The 24,029-nt window shown below is 40.3% G+C and overlaps 1 protein-coding gene across 3 annotated transcripts in view; it reads right to left on the reverse strand.

Annotated features, from left to right (window-relative positions):
• The window catches only part of LOC146005237 (U-scoloptoxin(19)-Sm1a-like), a 73,955-nt gene that overhangs the window by 9,564 nt on the left and 40,362 nt on the right, over window positions 1–24,029 (reverse strand). The window contains exon 2 of one of the 3 annotated variants that reach the window (XM_083144323.1): window positions 1,005–1,308. The exons of the other annotated variants lie outside the window; for them this stretch is intronic. Coding sequence (XP_083000449.1) covers window positions 1,005–1,089 — 85 coding nt within the window. The 5' untranslated portion in view covers window positions 1,090–1,308. The remainder of the gene's footprint in view (window positions 1–1,004; window positions 1,309–24,029) is intronic. 3 annotated transcript variants of the gene reach the window in all.

A 24,029-nucleotide genomic window follows, 5' to 3' on the forward strand; every position in this document is an offset into this window, starting at 1 on the left:
TTTCTTTCTATTCCGAATTTTCAGGTTGTATATTGTTAACTTTAATGATACTGCTAATAATATTAAGAATTGAAAGGTATGACTTGAGATGACCGGACCCCTCTCAGATTTTCTTCATATTTGGCATACTCACTAATTGAGCCCTCCTAATCACGAATCTGAAGTTAAAATTTGTGGGTCACGTCTAGAAATGGTGAACCATTGATGTTAGCCTCAGGAACCATTGGCGCTAGCCCCCAAAACCATGGCGCGTGGTTAGGTTAGTTCGGTTAGGTTAGGCAAACAGTTAAAATTTGGTGTCGTGGTAGTATCAGGAATATATATATGTGGTTGTGAAACAAAAAAATCGCGAAAATAGACAGTTTCCATTCCGAAAACTAACGCCTTATTTTCGCTTATTTTGCAATTTCTAGACGTTTCCGACAAATTTTAACTTCAGATTCGTGATTAGGAGGCCTCAATTAGTGATTATGCCAAATATGAAGAAAATCTGAGAGGGGTCCGGTCATCTCAAGTCGTTCCAAATGGAAATGTTGAGTAAGTACTTTGAAGACCGCACTACTTACACTGAACAATAGTATCTTCTGGAGCTGTGTGCTAGAAAACACTCCGAAGTGCCTTTTTTGATACCCCAAACTTAATAGAACTTCTGCACAAATTTTTAAATTTGCGTCATTTTCACCATGGTGAATTTAAGGCATATCTTCCTATACGTATTTCTGAGGCTTAAAACTGATCAACTGGTGGGTCTTCTGGACATTATGTTCCCGATCATGTGAAACCAATAATAAGTTCACTGGATTAATGGCCAAATTACATAAATAAATGTAAACAAAACGAAAGTACAAGAAATACTCAAATGAGTAGGGTTTGACTATAGCCCTGCTAAAAATCCTTAAAAATAAATAAAACTAGCGGGCAGGTTTCTGAATATGTTGCACGATTGTAGATTTCACTTCAGTTATAAATCAATTATAAAGTCGCTAGCTGTACAAAAAGCTTACCCGTAGCAGCCGAAGATACATTTAGGAAGTACACCAGCCCCAGAACAACGCAAGAGAAGGCCATCATCTTTCCAGGGAACCCCATTCTTCAGTGGCAGAAAGCTTGCAGAGCACGTTGTACAACTTCTTCACCGCCGGTTCTGCCGTTTCTCACAAAACTCCAGACCTTCCTACCGTGGGCTATGACGCGCTCGATGACATCATATCCGATTAGAGTCAAAGGTCAATCACGTGATATTCACTCAAGAGTTTTCGGTTAGGGGGAGAGGATGTTAAAAGCTTTGTCGCCTTCAGAAAGAGAAACCTTTAATAATAAAAGGGAGCATGAAAGTTAACATATTTGCTTTATGAATGGAATACTTGACCTTCAGACGGCACCCACACGAGGAAGTTGTAATACCAGTCCTTGGATAAGTAAAACTTGCACGCTATTTATTATTATTGTAGTGGAATAGAGGCGATTAGAAAATACATGTGAAGTTAATAAATTAATTTTCTGCTTAACTTGTAGTGAGGGAACATGGGAGACGGGAAGGAATTTTTCACAAAGGGGAAGTCAAACTAAGAAATGATATTAGGGGCGATCTCGACAAAGGTAGATTTTTCTTTTATTGTTGTGTACATTGAAGACTATAGGAATTCATGCAAAGTCTGACAGGAGTCTGCTTTGCCTCTAATAGTCTGAAATTTACTTTAGAATAGGACAGACGTTTGGAAAACTAAACTGCTGATTCCTGCATTAATATCCGCAACGCATATTCTGAAGCGAAATATATTGAAAATGATATGATGTCATGTTTACTTGTCATTGAAAACAAAATTGTTTAAAGGAAATAAATAAATAAAATAAGTGTAAGGAGAGCGAGGGAGAGAAATAGAATGAGAGAAAAGAACAAAATAGAAGCGGCAGAGAGAGACAGAAGAGAATTTTGAAGATAGAACAATAAAATAACTGAAAGATAGATAGGGGGAAGAAATTTAAAGGGAGAAAAATAAATGATTGATTTTGTTTAGTTTACTTCGTTTTTCTGTCATTTTTAGTTGATCGCGAAGATGAGGATGGATGATGATATGATACATATTGATGAAGGGACACTCACGAAGAACACCATTGCCCAAAGCGGGATTGGAATGCGGGTGGCGTCGTAGCGCACTCAGATATCAATAAGGGAACTGAAAGATGGAGACAGGACGAGAAGAGAGAGAGAAAGAGAGAAGAAAAAGAAGAAGCTTGATGGGAGATAAATAAATAAAATAGATCAAAGTTAGAGACAGAGAGAGGGGGGAAGAAGCTTGAAGAAAAGGAAATATATGAAATAACAACACAGAGAGAGAGAGAGAGAGAGAGAGGAAACTTGAATGAGAGGTAGAAATAAATAGAGGGCGAGCGATAATTACATAGCATTAATGAAGCGATGCTCACAATGGTACACCCATGCCTAAACCGAGACTTGAATCCCGAACCTTAGTGTTCGAGATGGTGCTGGCTATGCACATGTACTTATTCAATGGGTCAGGTCCGTACCCAGGATTTTTTCAGGGGGGGGGCAGACCCAAAGGCGGATTTTATAAATTTTCTCTAAAGAGGCACATCATGTGTATTAATGTTATATGGGAGAGGGTGTGTAGAGAAATTTGCTCATTTCGATGCTAGGAATCCTTGACAAATGACATTTTCTAACGTGCGATTTTTTAAAAATTAAATAATAAAAATAGCCTACGAGAAGCAACATATGTCTGTGCGGTGATAGATGAGTGTTCACCCATTTTGCAAAATCAAAGTTCCTGACTTTTCCAGGCATTTGACATAACTTTTCAGACTACTGTATAATGATTTAACATGTTAATAAATTAGAGTTGTACTTCAACTTTGCAAGTTAATCAAACGAATCAAGTTTGTTAAACATTTTTGAAAATAAATGAAAAATAAAAAGAAGGAATTAACAAAAAAAGGAAGATTGTTGGGAAGATAAAACGAAATGTGTTTTCGGTTACAAGCAAGCAAGCAAAAATCATGTAATTCACCTGACTTTCCCAGGTTTTGAAAGCTTTTAAAAAAAATCCTTTGTTCCCAATTACCTTCTCACTCTTATCCTGGTTTTTCGGACTTCTCCAGTTGTCCAGGACTTTCAGGTCAGTGCGAACCCTGTAAATTAATTATCTGAAGGGAACGGCTAAGTGACTTCACCCTGGCAGTGTGTTTGCTGGCAAAATATTGTTTCGCTTTTTTTCGCTTTTGGAATCTTATTTGACAGTAAAAATAAATGCCAGTGGCAACCAAGAAGATATTAAATGGAGTTTGTAACGACCCTGTGTGGTTGCCATATTATATTTTATTAAGAAGATTTGGATAAAGAATGTATGCTAAATGTCCCTGCGAGGCGTACGCTTTTAGTTTAATTATTGTCATTTACACTGTTCAACTCGTTGTTTAGAATTGCAGATTCCTGCGAGGCTCATTATTAATTGTATTGTCTGAATGCACACAGTTTTACTTTATATTAACGCGTGCATCTAGTGATTTTCCCACTAGTGTTTTCTTAATGTCACTTCTTGGATGTTTATCAGTACGAAGGTTGCTATATGTAAAAAAATGAGTTAGCAACGCGTACTTGTAGTTAAAATTTTCACCACCAATGCGCCGCCCCCGCGAGTATAAAGCCAGCGCAGCCAGGCCCGGAGCTCGGACACAGTCACATCATCCAAGGAGGGAGTCCCTGGTGTGGTGGATACCAAGCCACGCCAGGGGATTACGGAAGACGTCGCCTAGTTGTGGAACCTGTGCCTAGATGTCGGACAAGCAGAAGATTTCATTAGACGACCGCATTCCTTCCGGTGTGTTGTTCATCTCTTCAGCCATGGGTACCGAAGGAAGACGCGACTGGTCAGACGAGGTCGAGATGGAAGAGAACCTATCAACAGAGACTGCCAACCAGGATGGCACGTTAGCAGCCCAGATGACTCCACATTTCCTAGATATGAAATCCAGAAATATCGACGCCATCCCTCGGCATCATCCCTACCCAAGACGTGGTTTTCGTGGTGGCCTGAACCCCAGACCGGTGAGTAGGCTAGACTTAGAAGAATCTCGCAAGAGAAAACGTCAACAGTCGATTTCCAGTGCAGACCAAGATACCAACTCCGATGGTTTTCAGTTAGTGAATCCAAGGAAAGCTGCGAAGCGTAGTCAATCTGTGCCAGTGTCCAACGCATATCAGCTTCTTCAGACTTATACCAAGGACTCTGATTCTATGGCAGGAACATCTGCCACCAACGGACATCAAGATGGAATTGAATTCGCGGGTGAAACAACTTCGTCCAATCGCAAGATACCTCCGATATTTATTTACAATGTATCGTCCCCGCACACATTTGTGGCTACGCTGCACAATATTCTGAAATCCGAACAGCGAATTCGATATACAGCTAGCAGTATACGAGTTCACTGTCAAACGACTGCTGACTTCGAATCTCTCGAACGCAACTTCACCACCAAGAAGATTGAATTTGCAAGTGCACCGGTTCGACAAAATCGTCCTTTGAAGGTCGTAATCAGGCAATTACCTATCGACGTGCCCTATGATACTTTGTTTGCGAAGTTGGCAAAGAAAGGCTACGATGTGCAAAATGTACAACGCATGACGCAGAGGGACCGAAAAACTCACGTCCGGAAGCAAATATCTCTGTATCTGGTCACACTTCGCAGGAACGAAAAGTCTGCTGACATCTATACAGAAGAGTACCTTTCCTATTATCGGATCAAGATTCTGGCATACCGACCACAAAGCATCCTACAATGCCACCGATGTCAGCGCCTGGGCCACACCCAAAGTAACTGTGCAGCTGGACCACGTTGTGTGAAATGTGGAAGTGACCACCTTACCGCAGATTGTCCAAAGAAGGACAGAGAAACACCCGAAGTCTGCTGTAATTGTAAGGAAAATCACCCGGCAAATTACCGTGGTTGCCGATACTTCACCGCCATGGCGAAACGGCAAACAGTACAACCGACACAGTCTACACGCGCGTCGAATGCGAACACAGAGTTCTTGACCACTCCAGCCGTAACCTCCTCTCAGGATGCCACCAGCTATGCAAATACCGTGAGTGGTGTTGCAGACAACAGACGACGACAACGTCCTAAGGCTAATGAAGAAAACGAAGAAGATGTGGGTTCCATACTCAAATCTCTACTGGATATGGTTAACAAAATGCACTTCGAGAAGATATTGAAGCACATTAATAGAGGACTCCAGCGAATGTCACGCGCTACAACCAGCATGAACTATGTCACGATTGTTCTGCAAACACTCATTGAAATGCAAAGCGATGGGTGCTTTTAATCTCAATGGACTTCTACGTCAGATAAATTTGCTTGTTTTTAATGCAAATGGCATCGAAAAACAGACCTTATTGCTTCAACACTATTTATACTCACGGAATATAGATGTCGCTCTTATCAATGAGTCTCATCTTAAACCTCATATCACATGGACAGTTCCCAACTATAAAATATTTCGAGAAGATCGAATTGGTCGTCGCAAGGGAGGTCTGTTAATACTTGTTAAACGTGGCCTCACTGCTATCAAGATATCAGTTCCACCTTTAGCTTCGTTGGAAGCCTTGGCGGTGAAGCTCCATTCACCAAATGAGACCTACTTGTTATTTCAGCATATAAGCCTCCACAAGAAGTTCTGACCACCAACGATTTCCTTGTACTAGAAACACTTGGTGATAGAATTGTACTGGGGGGCGATTTGAACGCCAAACACGGTGACTGGCATTCTATCACCTCCAACACAGCCGGGAACGCTTTGGCTGGTATAATGGATCAGCTGGCTTTTTCCATCTCTGCTCCTCACGAACCGACGCATTATCCACGCAATGGAAGTCGCCCCGATGTGCTAGATGTCATCCTGACCAAAGATGTCGGCCTCAGCACTATGCCATTTGTAACTTGGGACCTCGATTCCGATCATCTCCCTGTCTCTGCTTCCATCGGATATGGTTTATATCAACATCAGTTCCGCACCTTACGAGAAGCTATTACTGATTGGACTCTCTTTACCGCTCGTGTCTACAATTCTGTTGACCTAACTACTCCGTTGTCATCACCTGCAGACATCGACAGGGGTGTTACTATCTTCACCAACGTCATCGCAGATTCCTGGCGCCAATCCACGACATTCACAAGTGATCCACTCTCTACTCAGGCTACTCCAGTTTTGTAGATATTAACACGACTTGTGCGTTGGGCGCGCCGACGATGGCATCGCTCCAGATCGGCCATCCACCGGGGAGACTGGATGCTCCTTCAGCGTCATCTTCATCAATACTTACACCGTGAACGAATCCACCAATGGGATCGCAAACTTGGCAATTGACAGAGCTTGATCCTACATTTCGGAAGATTTCTCGTAATTTAAATCAACGTCAACAGCCTACTATGACGGCCATTAATAGCCCTGCAGGCCCAATTATGGATCCCCAGAGACAGGCTGAGCTTCTAGCCGATCATTTTTATGATCAGTTTCAACCAAACAATGATCTTCATGACGCTGTTACAGAACAGATCGTCGATGCTGCTTTCCAACGTCTTCAACGCCAGCCTTCGTCGTTGGATGTTCCACCTGTCTCGCCTCGCGAGGTGGCAAATGCAACACGAAAATTGAAAAATAACTCTGCTGCCGGCTTAGACGGGATACCGCCAGCTGCACTGAAGCATCTGTCCCGTAAGGGCTACGTCTTTTTTGGCGAAGTTATTTACAAACATCTTGAAGCTTGGTTACTTTCCACTTCAGTGGAAATTGACGAAACTCATCGTACTTCCAAAACCTGGTAAGGATCCACAAAATGCCAACAATTACCGTCCCATCAGTTTGTTTTCTCATCTTAGCAAGCTTTTTGAACGAGTTATACAACGACGACTTCATGAGATCATAGAAGCTAACCATCTGCTCCCAGATCATCAATTTGGTTTTCGCCGTTCCCATGGGACGAACGAACAACTTGTTCGCGTCGTCGACTATGTAGCGTCGTCTTGATTGGAAGCGCCGAGCATTAGGATTATTTCTCGATGTACAAAAGGTGTTCGATCGAGTTTGGCATGCTGGACTCCTGTATAAACTGCGACGAATGAGGTTGCCACTCAGCTATAGAAAGGTCATAGCCAGCTTTCTGTCTAACCGAAGTTTCATTACGTCCATAAATGGGCAGAAATCGACGCCAAGACTGGTCCGTGCTGAGGTACCTCAAGGATCGGTGATTTCTCCGATACTTTACTCTTTGTATACTGCAGATGTACCCACTCCAGATAAAGGGATAATTGCCACATACGCAGACGACACTGCACTATTCACTACCGGCAAACGTGTGCTTCAGTGTCAGAAACAGATGCAAACTTTCCTGCCGATCTTTGAACGTTGGGCTCAACGTTTTTAGTCTATCCAATGCCAAAGAAGGGGCCAGCTTGCAACTATTTCAGCGAGATGTACCCAGCGCTGAACAAGTTAGATACTTGGGGGTGTTGATTGATAAACGCCTTACCTTCGGACCACACATCAATGCCCAGACTAAGAAGGCCAAACAGAGGATAGGATATATATACCCAATGTTCCGGTCCATGGCACTCACACTCGAGACACGCCTGCATTCATATAAAATGATGGTGCGGCCGATATTACTATACGCCAGTCCCGCCTGGCAGCATGCAGCGAAGACTCATTTAATTAAACTGCAAAGAGTCCAAAATCGAGCTGCCAGAGCAATTGGAATGCATCTTGCTCTTACTCGCATAATCCAGATACATGAAGATCTGAATTTGGAGCTTCTTGATGTAGCACTACGACAAGCCAAACTATCCTTTTGGAATAAAATAAGAGGACACACAAATCCACTAATTAGCAAGCTGGGGTCGGAGAGGCCTCGTCATTTCCGCATTAAACTCCCGAGATTGCAGTAAATTTTTGATTGTTGTGTTATGTATGTGATGATTGTAATTGTTTTGTTCACTTTGGGAACACAATATTTTAAACTTCGAGCGACAGTTGCCGAAGGTTGTTCTTGTTATTATGTATATGAAGTTAATTGTTAAAGATGTTGTCTACAGAATATAAAAGATTGGAGTCAAATATAAGTATGACACTCCATATCGATTATGACATATTACCGCACCGCACCGCACCGCACCCCGGAGCTCAGTTGGCTCCCTGATGTCAACAGGCAAACATCCAGGGTTAACTGGCCTCCCAGCCTGAGAACTAGAAGCCATCCCAGAAGGAAGGACGGAGAAAGAAGAAGAAGAGTCTAGCAGCAACCTACCTACCTGGTCCGCTCGCTTAGGCTGATAGGTGCCCAGAATCTACCTGCCCGGCTTGTCTGGGAGCACCCGGACCTTCCTTTCTAACCTGCCGTCCCTGCATAGGAGACACCGGTTGGCTTGCCAATTCCCAGCTAACGCCGGGGGTCTCGCGGCATCCTTTAATCCTTTTACCCTGCGCCCGTTATTCGGGAGTACCGACTGGTTTCGGCCAATTCCCGGCTGTGGTTGGGGTACTACGCACAACCTTCTCTCTTTTACAGGGGAACCCGTGACGTCAGCGGCGACCAAGGCCCTAAATAAATTTAGGTCCCCATACTCCCCCTGGCGCCTCACAGCGAGGAATAAATTGAATGTTCCCTGCCCCCCCTTTTCTCTTCGAGACCAAAGGTGGTACAGGTAAAAGAACGTGCGTGGTACAAGTAAATGCACGTGTGTGGTACAAGTAAATGCACGCGCGTGGTAAGGGTTTCAGGTAAAGACACGTGTAAGTGTGCTAACGGACACCCTTGTGTTGAGATTATAATAACCATATATAAAAATAAATATATATATATATATATTAAGCTGGTATAATCTTTCCTTACGCCCAGCAAGCCCTGAGATAATTCTGAGTCCATGTTCTACGGCTGACAAAAAGTTAGCGCATATGGGTAGACTTTTGCCGTCCACCCAATTGCAAGGTTTAGTGTGTAAAACGCAGCCCGTGCCAGTACTCCTGCGCTGTGCGGAGCACGTGGGGAGGACGTTGCAAGTTGCATATATGTGGGATAGAAAATGCAATTTCCAGCATCTTGCAACATTGATTTTTTTCATATTGATGTCCTCTACATACTATGAAAGTTGTCAGTCTTGTATGGTCACACCCCGTGTATTTATGTTCAATACTAGTAGAAAAGAATAAAAGTTGTAGTAAAATAAATTCAGATTGACTGAATCTCGTAAATAATATTGTACTTATTTTCTTGAGTAATTTGGGAAAATAACAATATCTGTTGAAAAGGTCCCGGGTTCGATCCCCGGCCGGTTCAAATCCGGGAACTTTTCTAACGATGGTAGCGGCCCCGGCGCCCACCCAGCGTCGAATAACATGGGTACCTGGGGGAAACCCTGGGGGGTAAAGGCGGTCAGGGGCGTGATGCTGATCACATCAGCCCCACTCACGACCGGATCAAGAAAGTGTGGGGCGTTACCCCCACACCCCCTATACGCCTTCATGGCGTGGTGCTATGCACAGGGGAACACTTTACCTTTTTTTCTTTTTTTTTTAGTACTTCAGGCAATCTTTTGCCCCTAAAATCTAGCAACGATTCTGCTTCGAAGTGGATTCTTCTATTTACATATAATCGTAAGCCATTCTATGATTGGCAGAATCGATATCAGTTGCAGAGAAACCCTGATGCTGGAGAGAGATAAAGGTTTTATGCTTCTGCTCAGTGGCGGCGAAAAGGGATCAGACCTTCCGGTACTGGTGGAGAGCTAAATGCGCCCCCCACCCTATAGGGTTGGTTTTGTATTGCAGTCATTGAGGAACTTTTGTTCCATAATGTAAAAATCATACAAAATTCCCCTTTATGCAAATTAATGTTAAAAATTAGTGACACTAACAGAAGGAACCGTTCAATAATCAAGGGGTTCCTATTTCTCAAGTGTCAAACAACTGTTTTTGATTCATAAAAGAAATTTAGACAATTTTAAAAATGTACACAGTATTCTACAGAAAGTCCTACATAACCAGTTGCTACAATGTCTGCAGTGGCGCAAGAGTCTTCCTTTGTAGCACATAGTGTCCGAGCCGAGACGAAAAAAGTCGGGACATGGATTGAAAGGAATTCCCCAACTCAATCAGGATGTCTGATAGCCTTGCATCAATGGTTATAAATAGAGCATTCGCTACGAGACTCGGCGGCAAGCGGCCCGGCGTCAGCGCTTGTCTTTCCCGGTGAACGAGGTTCGCGACAGTCGCACGCTACAGTCTGTTGTTTTTTTCCATCTCCCTACCTTCGCTCTCTTTCCCTTTCTGTTGACGTTGCAGACTGACGCCAGTATAATCCTCCCTCGGAAGTTGTCTTGTGTCGTGTCCGTGTGTTGAAGATTGTCGCTTAATATGGCACCACAAAAGTTTACATTACAACAAAGGATTTATCTTGTCGAGTGTTACTTCGGAAAGACGAATTGTGGAGAAGTACGACGACGTTTTGCAACAAAATTTCCTGGTGTTCCCGTTCCACATAGGACCACTATATTAAACCTCGTAAAAAAGTTTGCAGTAACAGGGTCAATTCTGAATAAAAGTGGAAAGAAAGAAGGGGAAATCTAAAAAATAAAGTATACAAAGACAATCCGCACACCATGCGTGAGTTAAAAGAGAGTATTGTACGAGAAATCGGGAGAATTACAGTAGACGAACTTGCACGTGTAAATGCCAATTTCCTTCGGAGATGCCAGGAATGTGTTGCAGCAGAGGGACATCATTTTCAACACCTTCTGTAGTCAAGGTTAGTACACAATATGAAAACTGTAATTTTAATAGCCGACTCTAGCGACCCGTTCACGGGAAAGACAAGCGCTGATGCCGGGCCGTTTGCCGCCGAGTCTCGTAGCGAATGTCAGGAAATGCTCTGTAAAATTGGCAAATATTGCAGACTGCAGAATTCTGGAGCCCATTCATTTGTGTAAGAACAAAATCGAAATTCTTGCAAATTTTGAAAAATCATCAACGTTATTTTCAAAGGTCTTTATACGTTCAAATTAAATTTTTTATGGCTCGAGGGAGGGGCATGGCCCCCGTGGATTCCCCTTGGGTACGGGCCAGCTATTTCTTACGACGCATCTGAACATTACCTATAAAAATTCACCAAATGGCTAAAATTTGCAATCAGAGAGGGGGAACTCCCCTTCACCTTCCTTCCGTGCTAGGCGAATGAGGTGATAGAAGTTCTGACCCTTCACTTTTGGATCACTTTTCGAAAAATAATAACAATAATCATTGCTGTTAACGTCGCCTTTATAGCCCTCAACGTTAATCGCGGCGATGAGGATGAATTAGATCAAGCCACAAACATAATGAAAAGTCCATTTCTTATTTAACCTGATTGAATAAAATATGCAGTGCCTTTTTCGATCGAGTCGACCGTAGAACGGCGGCTAGCACGGCGGGAAGTAAGATCGCATCTGCCGGCATTTAGACCCACAGCTGTACGCTGACATGCCACTGGACGCGTCAGGGCTTCATTATCCAGGTAACTGGTGTCCAGTTTCTACGTGTTTGTGAAGTGTTAAGGTGTTTACAGGTGTTTTAGATTGTTTTGATTTAGTTTACGTATTACTGGTGCTCTTCTACAGTCTAATAATGCCACGCTATCCGTTCAATTTGAAACGACGCATTTTTATGCACGACTCTTACGTCATTAAGAATTATTGTAGAGAAGTTACAATAAAGGGTGTCCCACTCGAAAGGGAACCCTGAATTTGTTTTGTAAAAAATGGAAATGAAGAGTAAAGGAAACGAAATTTGAACATGACATACCTGTATTTATGGAAAAAGAAATTACATCACAAAAGGTGTTGGAAAAAACCCTCCGCCAACTTCTAAAGTCAGTTGAACACGACGTTGCAAGTTTGTGAATGTAGCTGTCAGAACCTCGGGTGTCACTGCATGGATTTCACGGCAGATGTTTTCCCGTAGTAGGGTGCGTGGTTTGTTCTTGAAGACGTTTCCTTTAAGGTTATCCCATAGGAACAAGTCACGTGGGGTCAAATCCGGTGACCTTGGGGGCCACAATCCTTTGGAAATGACTCTGTTAGTGAAAAAGGATTCCACCTCAGCCACGCTCACTCCCGAAGTGTGTGACGTTGCACCGTCTTGTTGGTACCATCCGAGTGTCAGTTCCTGATCGTCTAAATGGTTCACAAACTCTCGGAAAAGATCAACGTAAACTTCACTTCTCACAGTAGATTAGATAAAAATAGACACAATTATGACAGTCACATCAAGCCACTTACTCCGCTTACACTTCACTGAAACACGGCGACTCGCTAAACCTGCCTGTTGACCCACTTCTTCAGTCTTTACGACGTACAGTGTTGCTACGTCAACTTTCTCATGTACTGAACTGCAATCTGTCCAAATTTGATACCATTCGGTGAAATACTTACCCAATGACGTGACAATTTATGGAGGGCCTCCCCCATGGCGCAGTGGTAGCATCATTGCCTTGTAATCAAGGGGTCCCGGGTTCGATACCTGGTGGAGGCACAAGTGGTTCGTATCCCACTTTAAACTGTAGGTCCAGTCCCGATTAGCCTTACTGTGCATAAAGTGGACTTAAAACACCATCTCAAACCAAACAATTTATGGGTTCCCTTTCGAGTGGGACACCGTGGGACACCGTGGGACAGAATTTCCAGATCTTCCTGGTTCACACAGAGACAGTTTTCGGATACTTGTGAACAAATTTAGGTAATCAGGGTCTGTTCTTGATAAGAAGCAAAGGGAAAAGCGGCGTGTGCTTAATGAGGAGAAACGTTGAAGTACTATTAAAAATCCCTCCGGCGCCTTGCACAAGAAACAGACATTTTCATGACGCCTGCGTGGCGAGCTACCAAGCTTTCAAACCTGAAATCATACAATGAAGAATTGAAAGAAAACATCAGGAGGGAAAATAAAACAAATTTTGGGAGAGGAACTGATACGTGTTAGTGAAAATTTCCTATAATATGCCGGAAATGTGTGGATGCAGGAGGACGTCATTTCCAGCACCTCGTGTAATAAGGTACGTGCTCATTTTAATTGTAACTGTCATGTGATTGTACGGGATTATTTCATTACATAGCTAGCGGCATCAGTCACGCCGATATTGCATCCTGTTTGCCGGCAGATGTAATCTTACTATGCTCCGTGATAACCGCCGTTCCGCAGGCGACTAGACCGAAAAAGGCACTGTGACTGTAGTACTGATTCCTAATAAAAGAAGATGTCTCACACTTTACTGTCATATTTATGAAATAGTTGTGCACGCCCCTGCAAGTACGTTTGTAACAGGATAAAAGTTTAGCTTTGTACACTCTACCCTAGCACACGAAGCAACTTTTCTTGCTTCTTACACTCTGACCCGTTCCTTATCTAAACGTGCCAACAATCTGGGAAGCCTTGTTCCAGTTACCAAACAGAAAAAGCACAGCACCTATCAGTTTTAAATACGAGGGTCACTATTTATATTTTGAACCTAAAAATGAAAAAAACAGGAATTTGGCATTGAAAACTGCTTTATTGTTTTTCGAAGTATTCTCCTTTATGGTCAATACACTTTTGCATTCGTTCGAATCATTTGTCAAAGCAGTTTTTCCAATCTTCTTGAGACACCTCCATAATATGGTTTTTGAACGCATCAACGGCGTCTTCCACCGACGAAAATCGTTGTCCACGCAATTTATTCTTGACATTCGGGAACAAGCAGTAGTCATTGGGTGACAAATCAGGACTGTACGGCGGATGACCCATCAATTCGATTTTTTGACTGTTCATAAAGTCGGTTGTTAGACGAGATGTGTGACAGCTGCCATTGTCTTGATGAAGAATGATCCGACGGCGTTTGTTTGTTTTCCGTATTTGACCGAAGACCTCTGGCAAACAAATTGTTGTGTACCATTCAGAGTTGACCGTTCTACGTTCCTCTAAAGGCACAGTTGCCACATGACCAGTTTTCCCGAAAAAAACAGGCGACCATTTGTTTCGATGTTCTTCGAGCGCGAACAACTTTTGTTGGATTGGGTTCATCTTGAAACACCCATACAGTCGACTGCTGTTTACGTTCCGGCTCATATGCATATATCCATGATTCGTCACCTGTTACAATCTTATATACGTCTTTTGAAGCACCACGATTGTATTTATTGAGCATTTGTTTGCACCAATTGACGCGAGCGTCTTTTTGAGTTTTTGTCAAATTGTGTGGGATCCAACGAGAACATACCTTTCTCACAGCTAAATGATCATGTAATATTTTATATATGCTGGTGGAACTAATGCTTATGGTTGCCTCAATCTCACAGTATGTCACATGACGATCTTGCAGTATTAAGTTTTGCACAACATCAATGTTTTCTTGAACAACAACTGATTTTGGACGACCTTCGCGAATTCTGACGCAGGTTTATGCAATCAATAGTTAATGGGGTGAATACTCCTTTACTGAGAAGGTCAACTAACTTTGTGGCGTGCCAGTAAGTCTGGAAAAATAACTGCCGGGAATACCGCATTCTAATCAATACTTGTTACAGGAAACAGTGCATTGTTTTGTGTGACATACAAAGAGATCAAAGATAACTCGGAACATGGTAGTGTGTGACATGCAAACAAGTTGAACTCGGAACATGAAAAGATTATTATCTGCTATTTCATGCTATGAAGAGAAGCATTATGCGTTAGATTCCCGTATCTTCTATTTTGATCTTTTAATTTATTAAAACGCTTATATCTCGAGAACCAAGTAACGTAGAAAGGTGGGTTTTTTTTGCATTGGTTTTGTTTTGATATTCTCTATAATTTGATACCGAACTCGATAATAATTAACCAAAGAGAAATAATGCCCATGAATGTATTTGGTTTTAAAAAGCATATTCAGCAAATAGAAAGAATTCCAGTAAACATGGATATTATTAGGGATGTTCATCGTAAACTAAGAGGTCTGGTTATTATTCATCTAAATAGTATCTGGTATCAAGTGGATGATGATACGGGTAAACAATTACATGTATTCAACAATAATTTATCATCTTATAAAATTTCCGTCACAGGGAAAATTCAAATATCTGTTTCTCCCTCTGTCTCGTTTGAAAAGGGGAAGGGGGCAATAGTACACATAGGTCGAAATTCGTATAGAATTAAACACAATAATATGATTTCCAACACAACAGACGAGGTAGAAAAAGGGGACTTTTTATATGCTGAAATAATTGGGGAGTATGATAAGATAATTCCTCTCTTCATTGAAATAAGAATAATTTATCCTCTCATGAATATATAAAAATACCAAACAAAAATAAAACAAATTAAAAATAAAAATAAATAAATAAAATAATGGGTATATTTGGAAATAGAAGGCGACAAGAGATACCAGATAATTCCAGCGATATTGCTAGATTAGACGAGCGTCTTAAGAAACTTAAATCAGATTTATTAATTTTACAAAATTCACTAAATTTAAATATACAAGCTGAGATTACAAATCTCCAAACTAAATTAATCAACCCCATAGTGAAAATTGATGGCGAACTGAAATCCCTACTCCAAAAATATACCAACTTAGCTTCAATTGACAATGTTCAAAACTTGGAAGAGAATATAGCCAAATTGAAAAATTAACTTAATAAATTCCGACAACTCCAAACAAGCACTTCAGAGCAATTAAAACAAAAATTAAACAATCAAGCTAATATACCAACTTAGCTTCAATTGACAATGTTCAAAACTTGGAAGAGAATATAGCCAAATTGAAAAATTAACTTAATAAATTCCGACAACTCCAAACAAGCACTTCAGAGCAATTAAAACAAAAATTAAACAATCAAGCTAATACTATTCGTAGCGAACTGCTTTCTATTATTCAAAATATCAAAACCCAAGAGCAGTACGAACAGGTTAATGCTAGTATTCTCGAATTACGAGATCAACTTCTATCTCTCGAAATTCCTACAGTAGAAAATATTAAAATTGAATTGCAAACTGATCAGTTACACAGAGCCATAACAGAAGTTCAAGCCAAACTACAAACGTTGGAAGATTTTATCAATAATTTACCTTCATCTTCCGAATTAAATGCCATCGCACGCAATGTTGCCAGTATCAAATTACAGTTGGAGACTTATGAAGATTTTGGAAAGATACAGGGTACTATAGCTCATATTGAAGACACTTTGCAAACCATGAGAAATGAATTGACAAATGTACAGGAATTTAAGTTGCTAAGCATAACCGAATCTTTAAACATAATTCAAGAACAGATTACCAAATTAGAAAGTGTAAATACCGAATCTGAACTATCCCATTTTCATCATCTGATTGATGACATACAGAACAAATTAGAAACACTGCAACAATCTACGCTTACACAAGATGAAAAAAACAACTTAAAAATGCTTTGAGCAATGTTGCAGATGCTACGGAGTTGGATGCTGTCAAACAAGCTTTGGCCACACTTCAAATTACTGTAGCTAATTTACCCACTTCCCAGGAGTTAAGATCTGTAAAAAGAGCAGTAAATCGAATACTCAAGTCAGAGGACATCAAGAACATTCAAGCGGAAATTGCTGTAATTCAAGACATCATCGCTACATTGCCTACCAACCAGATAGTCAACAAACTTCATGCATTGTTTGAAGAAATCAGAAGTCAGGTACACGATCTTGCAAGCCAGAGTACTAAATTGAAACTTGTAGAAAGTTTACAGGAGATTATTTCTAACATTAAGCTACAAATTACTACCCTCGAAACAAGTCAAGAATCTACTTTATCAAGTTTTACCTCGCAACTTCAGGATCTCAAAGAAGAATTTAAACAATTTTATGTCGATGTGAAAATCAAACCCAGGATGAACAATTATCTGGTTTTCATGTGGAAGCTGGTGACCAATTATTATTTGAAGTGAAACAATTATACCCTGAAAATAATCCATTTTATGTCATATTTTCTTATAGAACCCGATATCAAGACAAGATATAGTTAGTGAATTACACAGACCAGCTCGTCGTAACTACAACCTTAGTGACAATGAAGTTCGACCAGTCACAAATATAGGAGTGCGTCGTGAAAGAAGGAGAACACATGCATATGCTGAACATATTTTATTCAGCAGGCTACATGGAACAAAGGAAAACTTAAATTTCCGCTGCAACGCAGCAATGTATGGTGTCCACACAAAATAAAACATTTTCGTCCATCTACACGTGACATTGAAGTTCGACCACTGTTAGAGGGGATCCTGTTTACCATGGTGTGACGCCGCCCCGTCGGCGAATAACTGTGGCAATGCGTCGGGGCATGCTGCGGACGAGTCGTTCAAGGTATTCCACATCGATGCGGTGCCATTCCTCCTGCAGGCAGGCGATAAGAGCAGCCACTGTCGTGGGTCCCCTCTGTTGCACACGTCGCTTAAGAACACACCACACATTCTCAATGGGCGAGAGGTCGGGACTCGATGGTTGCCATGGCAGAGTTCGCACGTGATGGCGAGTCAACCATTCTCTTGTCAGCCGCGCTGTATGAGGCCTGGCATTGTCGTGTTGAAAGATTAGACGCCGCCTGTGGAACAGGTGCCTTCGCACTGTGGGAAGATGCCGCTCCAGTATGCGTGTATAGGCATGTGCATTCACAATGCCCTCACAGACGTGTAGTGGGCCAACCCCAGATGCCGTCATGCATCCCCATACCATTACTGACGCAGGTTTCTGTACCCGACGTGCATAACATTTTGCTTCATTCTGTTCCTCCTTCCGACAAATGACTGTTTTCCGTATTTTCCCGTACACAACATTGAAAATGCATTCGTCCGTCCACAAAACCCTGTTCCACTGCCGAAATGTCCATCCCCGGTACATTCGTGCCCACCGTAGTCGATTGCCTTTGTTCAACATGGAAAGGAAGGGTTTACGCTTCGCCTTGTACACTCGGTAACCGCATCGCAGTAGGTAACGGCGAATGGTTCTGGTTGACACTTCAATGTGAAAGCGTTCTCGAGTCCACAGTCGTAATTCGGCCAGAGAAACATGATTGTTGGTCTGGATATAGCGCCTCAATATCCGTAGGTCACGCACGCTCAGCAGGCGTTTTCGACCGGGGTTTTACCTGGCTCTGTAGTACCCGTATTTTGGTGGTGTTTGATGATGCAGTGGACGGTTGACTTGGGTAAGTTCAGTTGGCGCCCTATTTCCCGTTCACTGAGTCCATCCCGTTGCAACTCCACCACTCTTCTCCTCACGGTGTTGTCAATAGGTTTGCCCCTGGCCATGGTGATGATGCACTGCGGTTCCTCGGTGCACAGCACGCGCTTATATACGGCGGACTCCCTTATCGTGTCCGTGACGTCATGCTTCCGTCGAATGCGCCACTATCTGGAATATTTTCCGTATGGGTCTCGTGCCTGGTCGAAGTTCAATGTCACGCGTATAGTTCCCCGTTTTCGTTCTTTACGTGACCTTGGGTGCAACATGCTGGGATCACGATTCTTGCCTCCTCACACGCCTCCTCTTACACACATGCGTGACTTCTGCGGGTCACCCATTCTACCGCCTATGCCTCTGTGCATTTAATCACGTATTCCTTACAGGTCGAACTTCATTGTCACCAAGGTTGTACAAACGATTGAGTGTGGTGACAAAAGGTGTAGACGAATTGTTTCAAGCTGATCTGATAGAAATGAGCACAGGAACTTTAAAAAAATTACATAAGATAAATCATAGTTACAAATATATGCTCACACTTATTGATACATTCAGTAAATATGCGTGGGCTATTCCTCTAAAATCCAAGACAGGTACTTGTGTTACCGAGGCTTTAAAGTCGATATTTAGTGAGGGTAGGATACCGAATTATTTGCAGACAGATAGAGGAAAAGAATTTTACAATTCCACATTTACCAAGTTAATGAATCAACATAATATTAAACATTATTCTACATAGAGTGATTTGAAAGCGAGTATAGTGGAATGATTCAACAGAACATTAAAAAATCGCATGTGGAGGCAATTTACTCTACAGGGTAACTATAAATGGGTACAAATTTTACCCGAGCTAGTTCATAATTATAATAATTCAGTACACAGAACTATTCACATGAAACCTGCTGAGGTAACCAAGTCTGATGAGTCTAGGTTGATTTCTACTGTTTATTGTCAAAAATATAAATACACTACCAAGAAACCAAAATACAAAATAGGAGAACAGGTGAGAGTCAGTAAATTCAAACATTTATTTGAGAATTGATTCACCAAAAATTGGAGTACAGAGTTATTCACTGTAGTTCAAGTTTTACCAGGGAATAGAAATACATATATCATAAAATATATTTATAATAAAATATTCAAGGGGAGATTCTATGAAGAGGAATTTAGTAAAACAAAATATCCAGATACATATTTAATTGAGAAAATATTACGTAAAAAAATAATAAATTGTATGTTAAATGGCTAGGACTGCCAGAAAGAAGTTGGATAGAAGCAAACCAGGTAATTCTATGACACCAACATGGAATGTGGTACAGCGTTTATCAGATTTAGTAGAAACTAGTAAAAAAAATGGGAAGTTGTTACCTGATAATATAAGATGCCTCATTGTAGGTTCCTCTGGTTATGGAAAAACCACTCTGCTGGTAGATAATTTCCTCCTCGCCCTAAATTGGCTAGATTGGGAAAATAGACACCTGTATGTATTCTCTAAAAGTTTAGAACAACCGAAATATCAACAACTCATGAAGCTGTACGAGGGACTTAACATAGCTACATTTGAATCAAAAATAAAACCGCTCAAAGATTGTTTGAAAAATTCTGTTGTAGTTTTTGATGATGTCATTCTAGAAAATCAAAACGAAATCCGAAATTTCTTTACACAGGGTCGTCACAAGGAAATAGACTGCTTTTATTTAGCTCAAACCTATTCCAAAATTCCTAAACAATTACTACGAGATAATACAAACCTAATTTGTTTGTTTCGTCAAGGTCACACTAATTTGAAACATGTATGTGATGATTACGTGGGGGTGACTTAAATTATAACCAATTTTCAAAATTCTGTTCTTGTTGGAACAGTGATCATTTTGGATTTGTTACCATCGACATGACTAGAAAACCTAACATTGGAAAATTTAGAAATGAAATCAACGACTTTTTGAACGTTGAAAGGATACAAAATAACCTCTAATCAAAAAATAAATATGCCAAAACATAAAATTGAAGATAATTTGAAATTACGTGATTACCTGTCCAAACGTTTCAAAGGTTGGAAATCTGAGGATTCTATGAACAACACAAGCGTCAAGACCAACCAATTATCGATGCGATCAGTGGTCTCGGTAAGGAAATTAAGGGTGTCACAGAACAAAATAAAAATCTCATCAATGAATTGGTACCTCTTACTGCTAAAAATTATGCAGATTTTGCACCCACACCTTTATCTAGTATTCACACTCCTCTGACCCTCCTACAACCACCTACTAAAGCTATAGGTGAACCTGAGAAAAATCGAGTTGGGTTCCTTGGCAAGAGATTACGTGAGTACAGGCAAATTTGAAAAAGATGAAGTATTTGGATTGTATCCGACCATGGAAACAAACGAGGGTGTGGTTTGGAAAATTGGGAAATCTAGAGTAACATTCGAAGGGGACAACATAAAAATCAATTAAGGTGGGAAAAATAGCTGGTCCAGATGTAGTGGCACTCCTGGATTATGGGAGCTCATCACCAAGAAACAACCAAAGAATTTTACAGAAGAAGATTATCAGAGTTACTCAGATATTTTGATACTATCTGATGCTTTATATCAAAATAACGATGTTACTCAAAATCGTGTTAAATCGAGCAGTGGGGACAAATACAAGAATCTTATTAAACCTATCTGGAACCAACTCAAAACTGGTAGTGGTATCAAACAATACAATACTTTACCTAAGGAATTTTTTGTGGGTAGGTGATGTGATAAAACTCATAGATAGATTGCTGGTTATAGCAGGGGAGGAAAATGCGGGAAACAACAACTTTTACAACGAGAAAATGGGTATTGTAGACATGATTAGCAATAAACTAGCTCATTTTATTGTAAATGATCCCAAAGGTATAGGATACTTAATTAAAATTATCAATACTCTACCCCCCAAAGTTCTGGAATGTATCAGAGGGTTGAGGTTTGGTTAATGATATTATTAATAAACTCCCATTTGAGTTACATGTACCTGGTTACCATTACTGTCGTCCTGGGACAAAACTTGAGAAACGATCAGAAAGAGGGGAAAGGGGGATCAATCATCTCGATGCAGCTTGTAAAGAACGTGCCATTGCATACAACACACACAAAGATCTGGATGCTCGTCATTATTGCTGATCAAAAATTGGAAGAGACTGCATTTGGAAGATTAACCAGCATAGATGCATCATTGGGTGAACGAATAACAGCATTGGGTACAACCATTGCTATGAATACAAAACAAAATTTAGGATGGGGTCTGTAATATATATATATATATATATATATACATATATATTATTGTTTTGTATTCATAGCAATGGTTGTACCCAATGCTGTTATTCGTCCACCCAATGATGCATCTATGCTGGTTAATCTTCCAAATGCAGTGTCTTCCAATTTTTGATCAGCCACATGACTGATCATATATATATATATACACACCCTGAAATAATAATAATAATAATAATAAAAACATGAAACCTAAAGGAATTGTATACCAAATTCCATATCATGATCTTAAAAGTTTAAAAATTAATCCAATTTTAACTAAAAAACAACAGGAAGAGAAGTGACAATGTATAGCCAAAGGAAATGGAATTAAATCATTTCTTAGTGCACCACAATTAAAACGTTTGCAAAATACAAGAAAAAAATCACATAGTGGTGGATTCATATTCAGCATTCTAGCCATCCTGGCGGTTTTAGGAGCTTAGCAGGGGGTAGCGCGGCTATTGACAAAACTGTAATTGACTCAAAAAAGAATAAGGCAGAACTAGATCGGAAGCGTCATAATCTTGCCATGGAAAGAAAACTAGGCAGTGGTGTGAAGTCCAGAGCACTCAGAAAAAAAAGAAGAAGCGCTCACGAACAAAGACATTGAATCTTTATTTAAAATATTTAAAATTCGACATTTCAGGGGGGTTTTCATGTCTGATTCTCTCCCTAAAGATAGTCCCACTTTCTCACGAGAATTTGGTGTGGTGAATTTGGACATGTCGAAAAATATCGGTACCCACTGGATATGCTATTATAAACAAAATAACAATGCTTTTATTTTTGATTCTTTCGGAGGGATACCGCCTACAGAATTAATTCATTATTTAAAACATGTTAAGATTTATTACAACGACGAACGTATTCAAAATTTCGATCAAGTTATATGTGGTCATGTTTGCATTACGATGGTCAGAATATTAAATAAAATACATAACATCAAAATACAAGATTTTCAAAAAGCAGTGTGGAATATTAAATATGGGAATTTTTCATCTCTCCAGCGAGACTTCGTTCTTGAAACTAAATCTCCACGATGATATTATCTATCCAAAATCCATAGCTCTGAGAGCCTTCTACAGCATGTATCTGATTCCAAATGTAACTACCTACAACAATTCTATATTTGTAGGTAATGAAAAAATTATTATTCCTCCTGGACAATATAATTTACCTACTTTACAATCTGAACTTCCTAACACTGTATTGCTATCTCAAAACTCTGTAACACACAGAGTGGAGATCGTATCCACCAAAGAAACAGTAGACCTATCTACCATGGGCGAACTTCTACGTTTCCCCAACAATAGCAAATTAGAAGCAGGTATTAGGCACATAGGTACATTTATACCAAAATTCCTAGTTATTGAAACATTGAATATTCACTGCAACATTGCTAAAGGAATGATTATCAAAGCTGAAGAAAATTGAGTTTGTAGCCACAAGGAGACAAGTATCATTGCTACATTTAAGTCAAATTCAGAATTTATGGAACCTATCATCTATTCCCCAATCCCACCAGTCCATTTACCTGTTTCTCTTGAAGTTAATTATACAGAGATAACAATTACAAATGAGAAAAATGAGATCACCGATTTTGCCGGTGCTAATACCACTGCAATAATAGAAATTAATATTTAAAATAAATAAATAAATAAATACCAATGGAAAATATCGAAAGTTATGAGTTGCAGTCATTTCCTCCAAACAGGAGGACATTTGCTAACCTCAATGAACCGAATAAGGATATTCAATTTGACATTACAATAGAGGACGGTTTTATTCATCCACATAGATCGGATCTGTATATAAAATTTGACATCGTCAAGAAAAGTAATGGTGAAGAATATCCAGTTACTGCTAATATAAAACTTATAGATAATTTTGTTCCATTTTTATTCTCACAAATTGAAATCAGAAAGCATGGTACAGTCATAGACAGAATTGATTATCCTGGAATTACATCCACTACAGTGGGAACATTAAAATTATCCAAATCAGAGAGTGTATATTATAAAGTTTGGGTTTGAAGCTGGAACAAAAATTCAAGCAAAAAGTCACACAGTACTGTTCCACATGAGATTGCTATTTGGCTTTTTCTCTGATTACAAAGAAATTATGTGGAAAGGTGATTTAAGCATCATATTTCGCAGATCACCCAATGATCATAATTCAATAATGAGATACAAAACTTTGAATCCAGATGAAACAGCCAATGATGCTAGTTTACCTGAAGCTGCAAAATGTGTGATTCAGTCTATGGAGTTACGCATGCCTAGAGTGACCAGACACATACATTCAAAAAAGAGGACAGAGCATGGCGAAAAAGGAGGACAAAGTCATAAAAATGAAGACACCGCAAAAAATGGCACCACATTGCCATTACTCACAATTTAATATTAAAAAAATCTTGCCAACGCCTTGCTCACAGATACTTTTCAAGTGATCTCTTTCAATAACTTCCTCTTACCAAAGCAAA

Source organism: Lepisma saccharinum, chromosome 23, assembly GCF_977018435.1.
Source record: "Lepisma saccharinum chromosome 23, izLepSacc3.1, whole genome shotgun sequence".
Lineage (NCBI taxonomy): Eukaryota > Metazoa > Arthropoda > Insecta > Zygentoma > Lepismatidae > Lepisma > Lepisma saccharinum.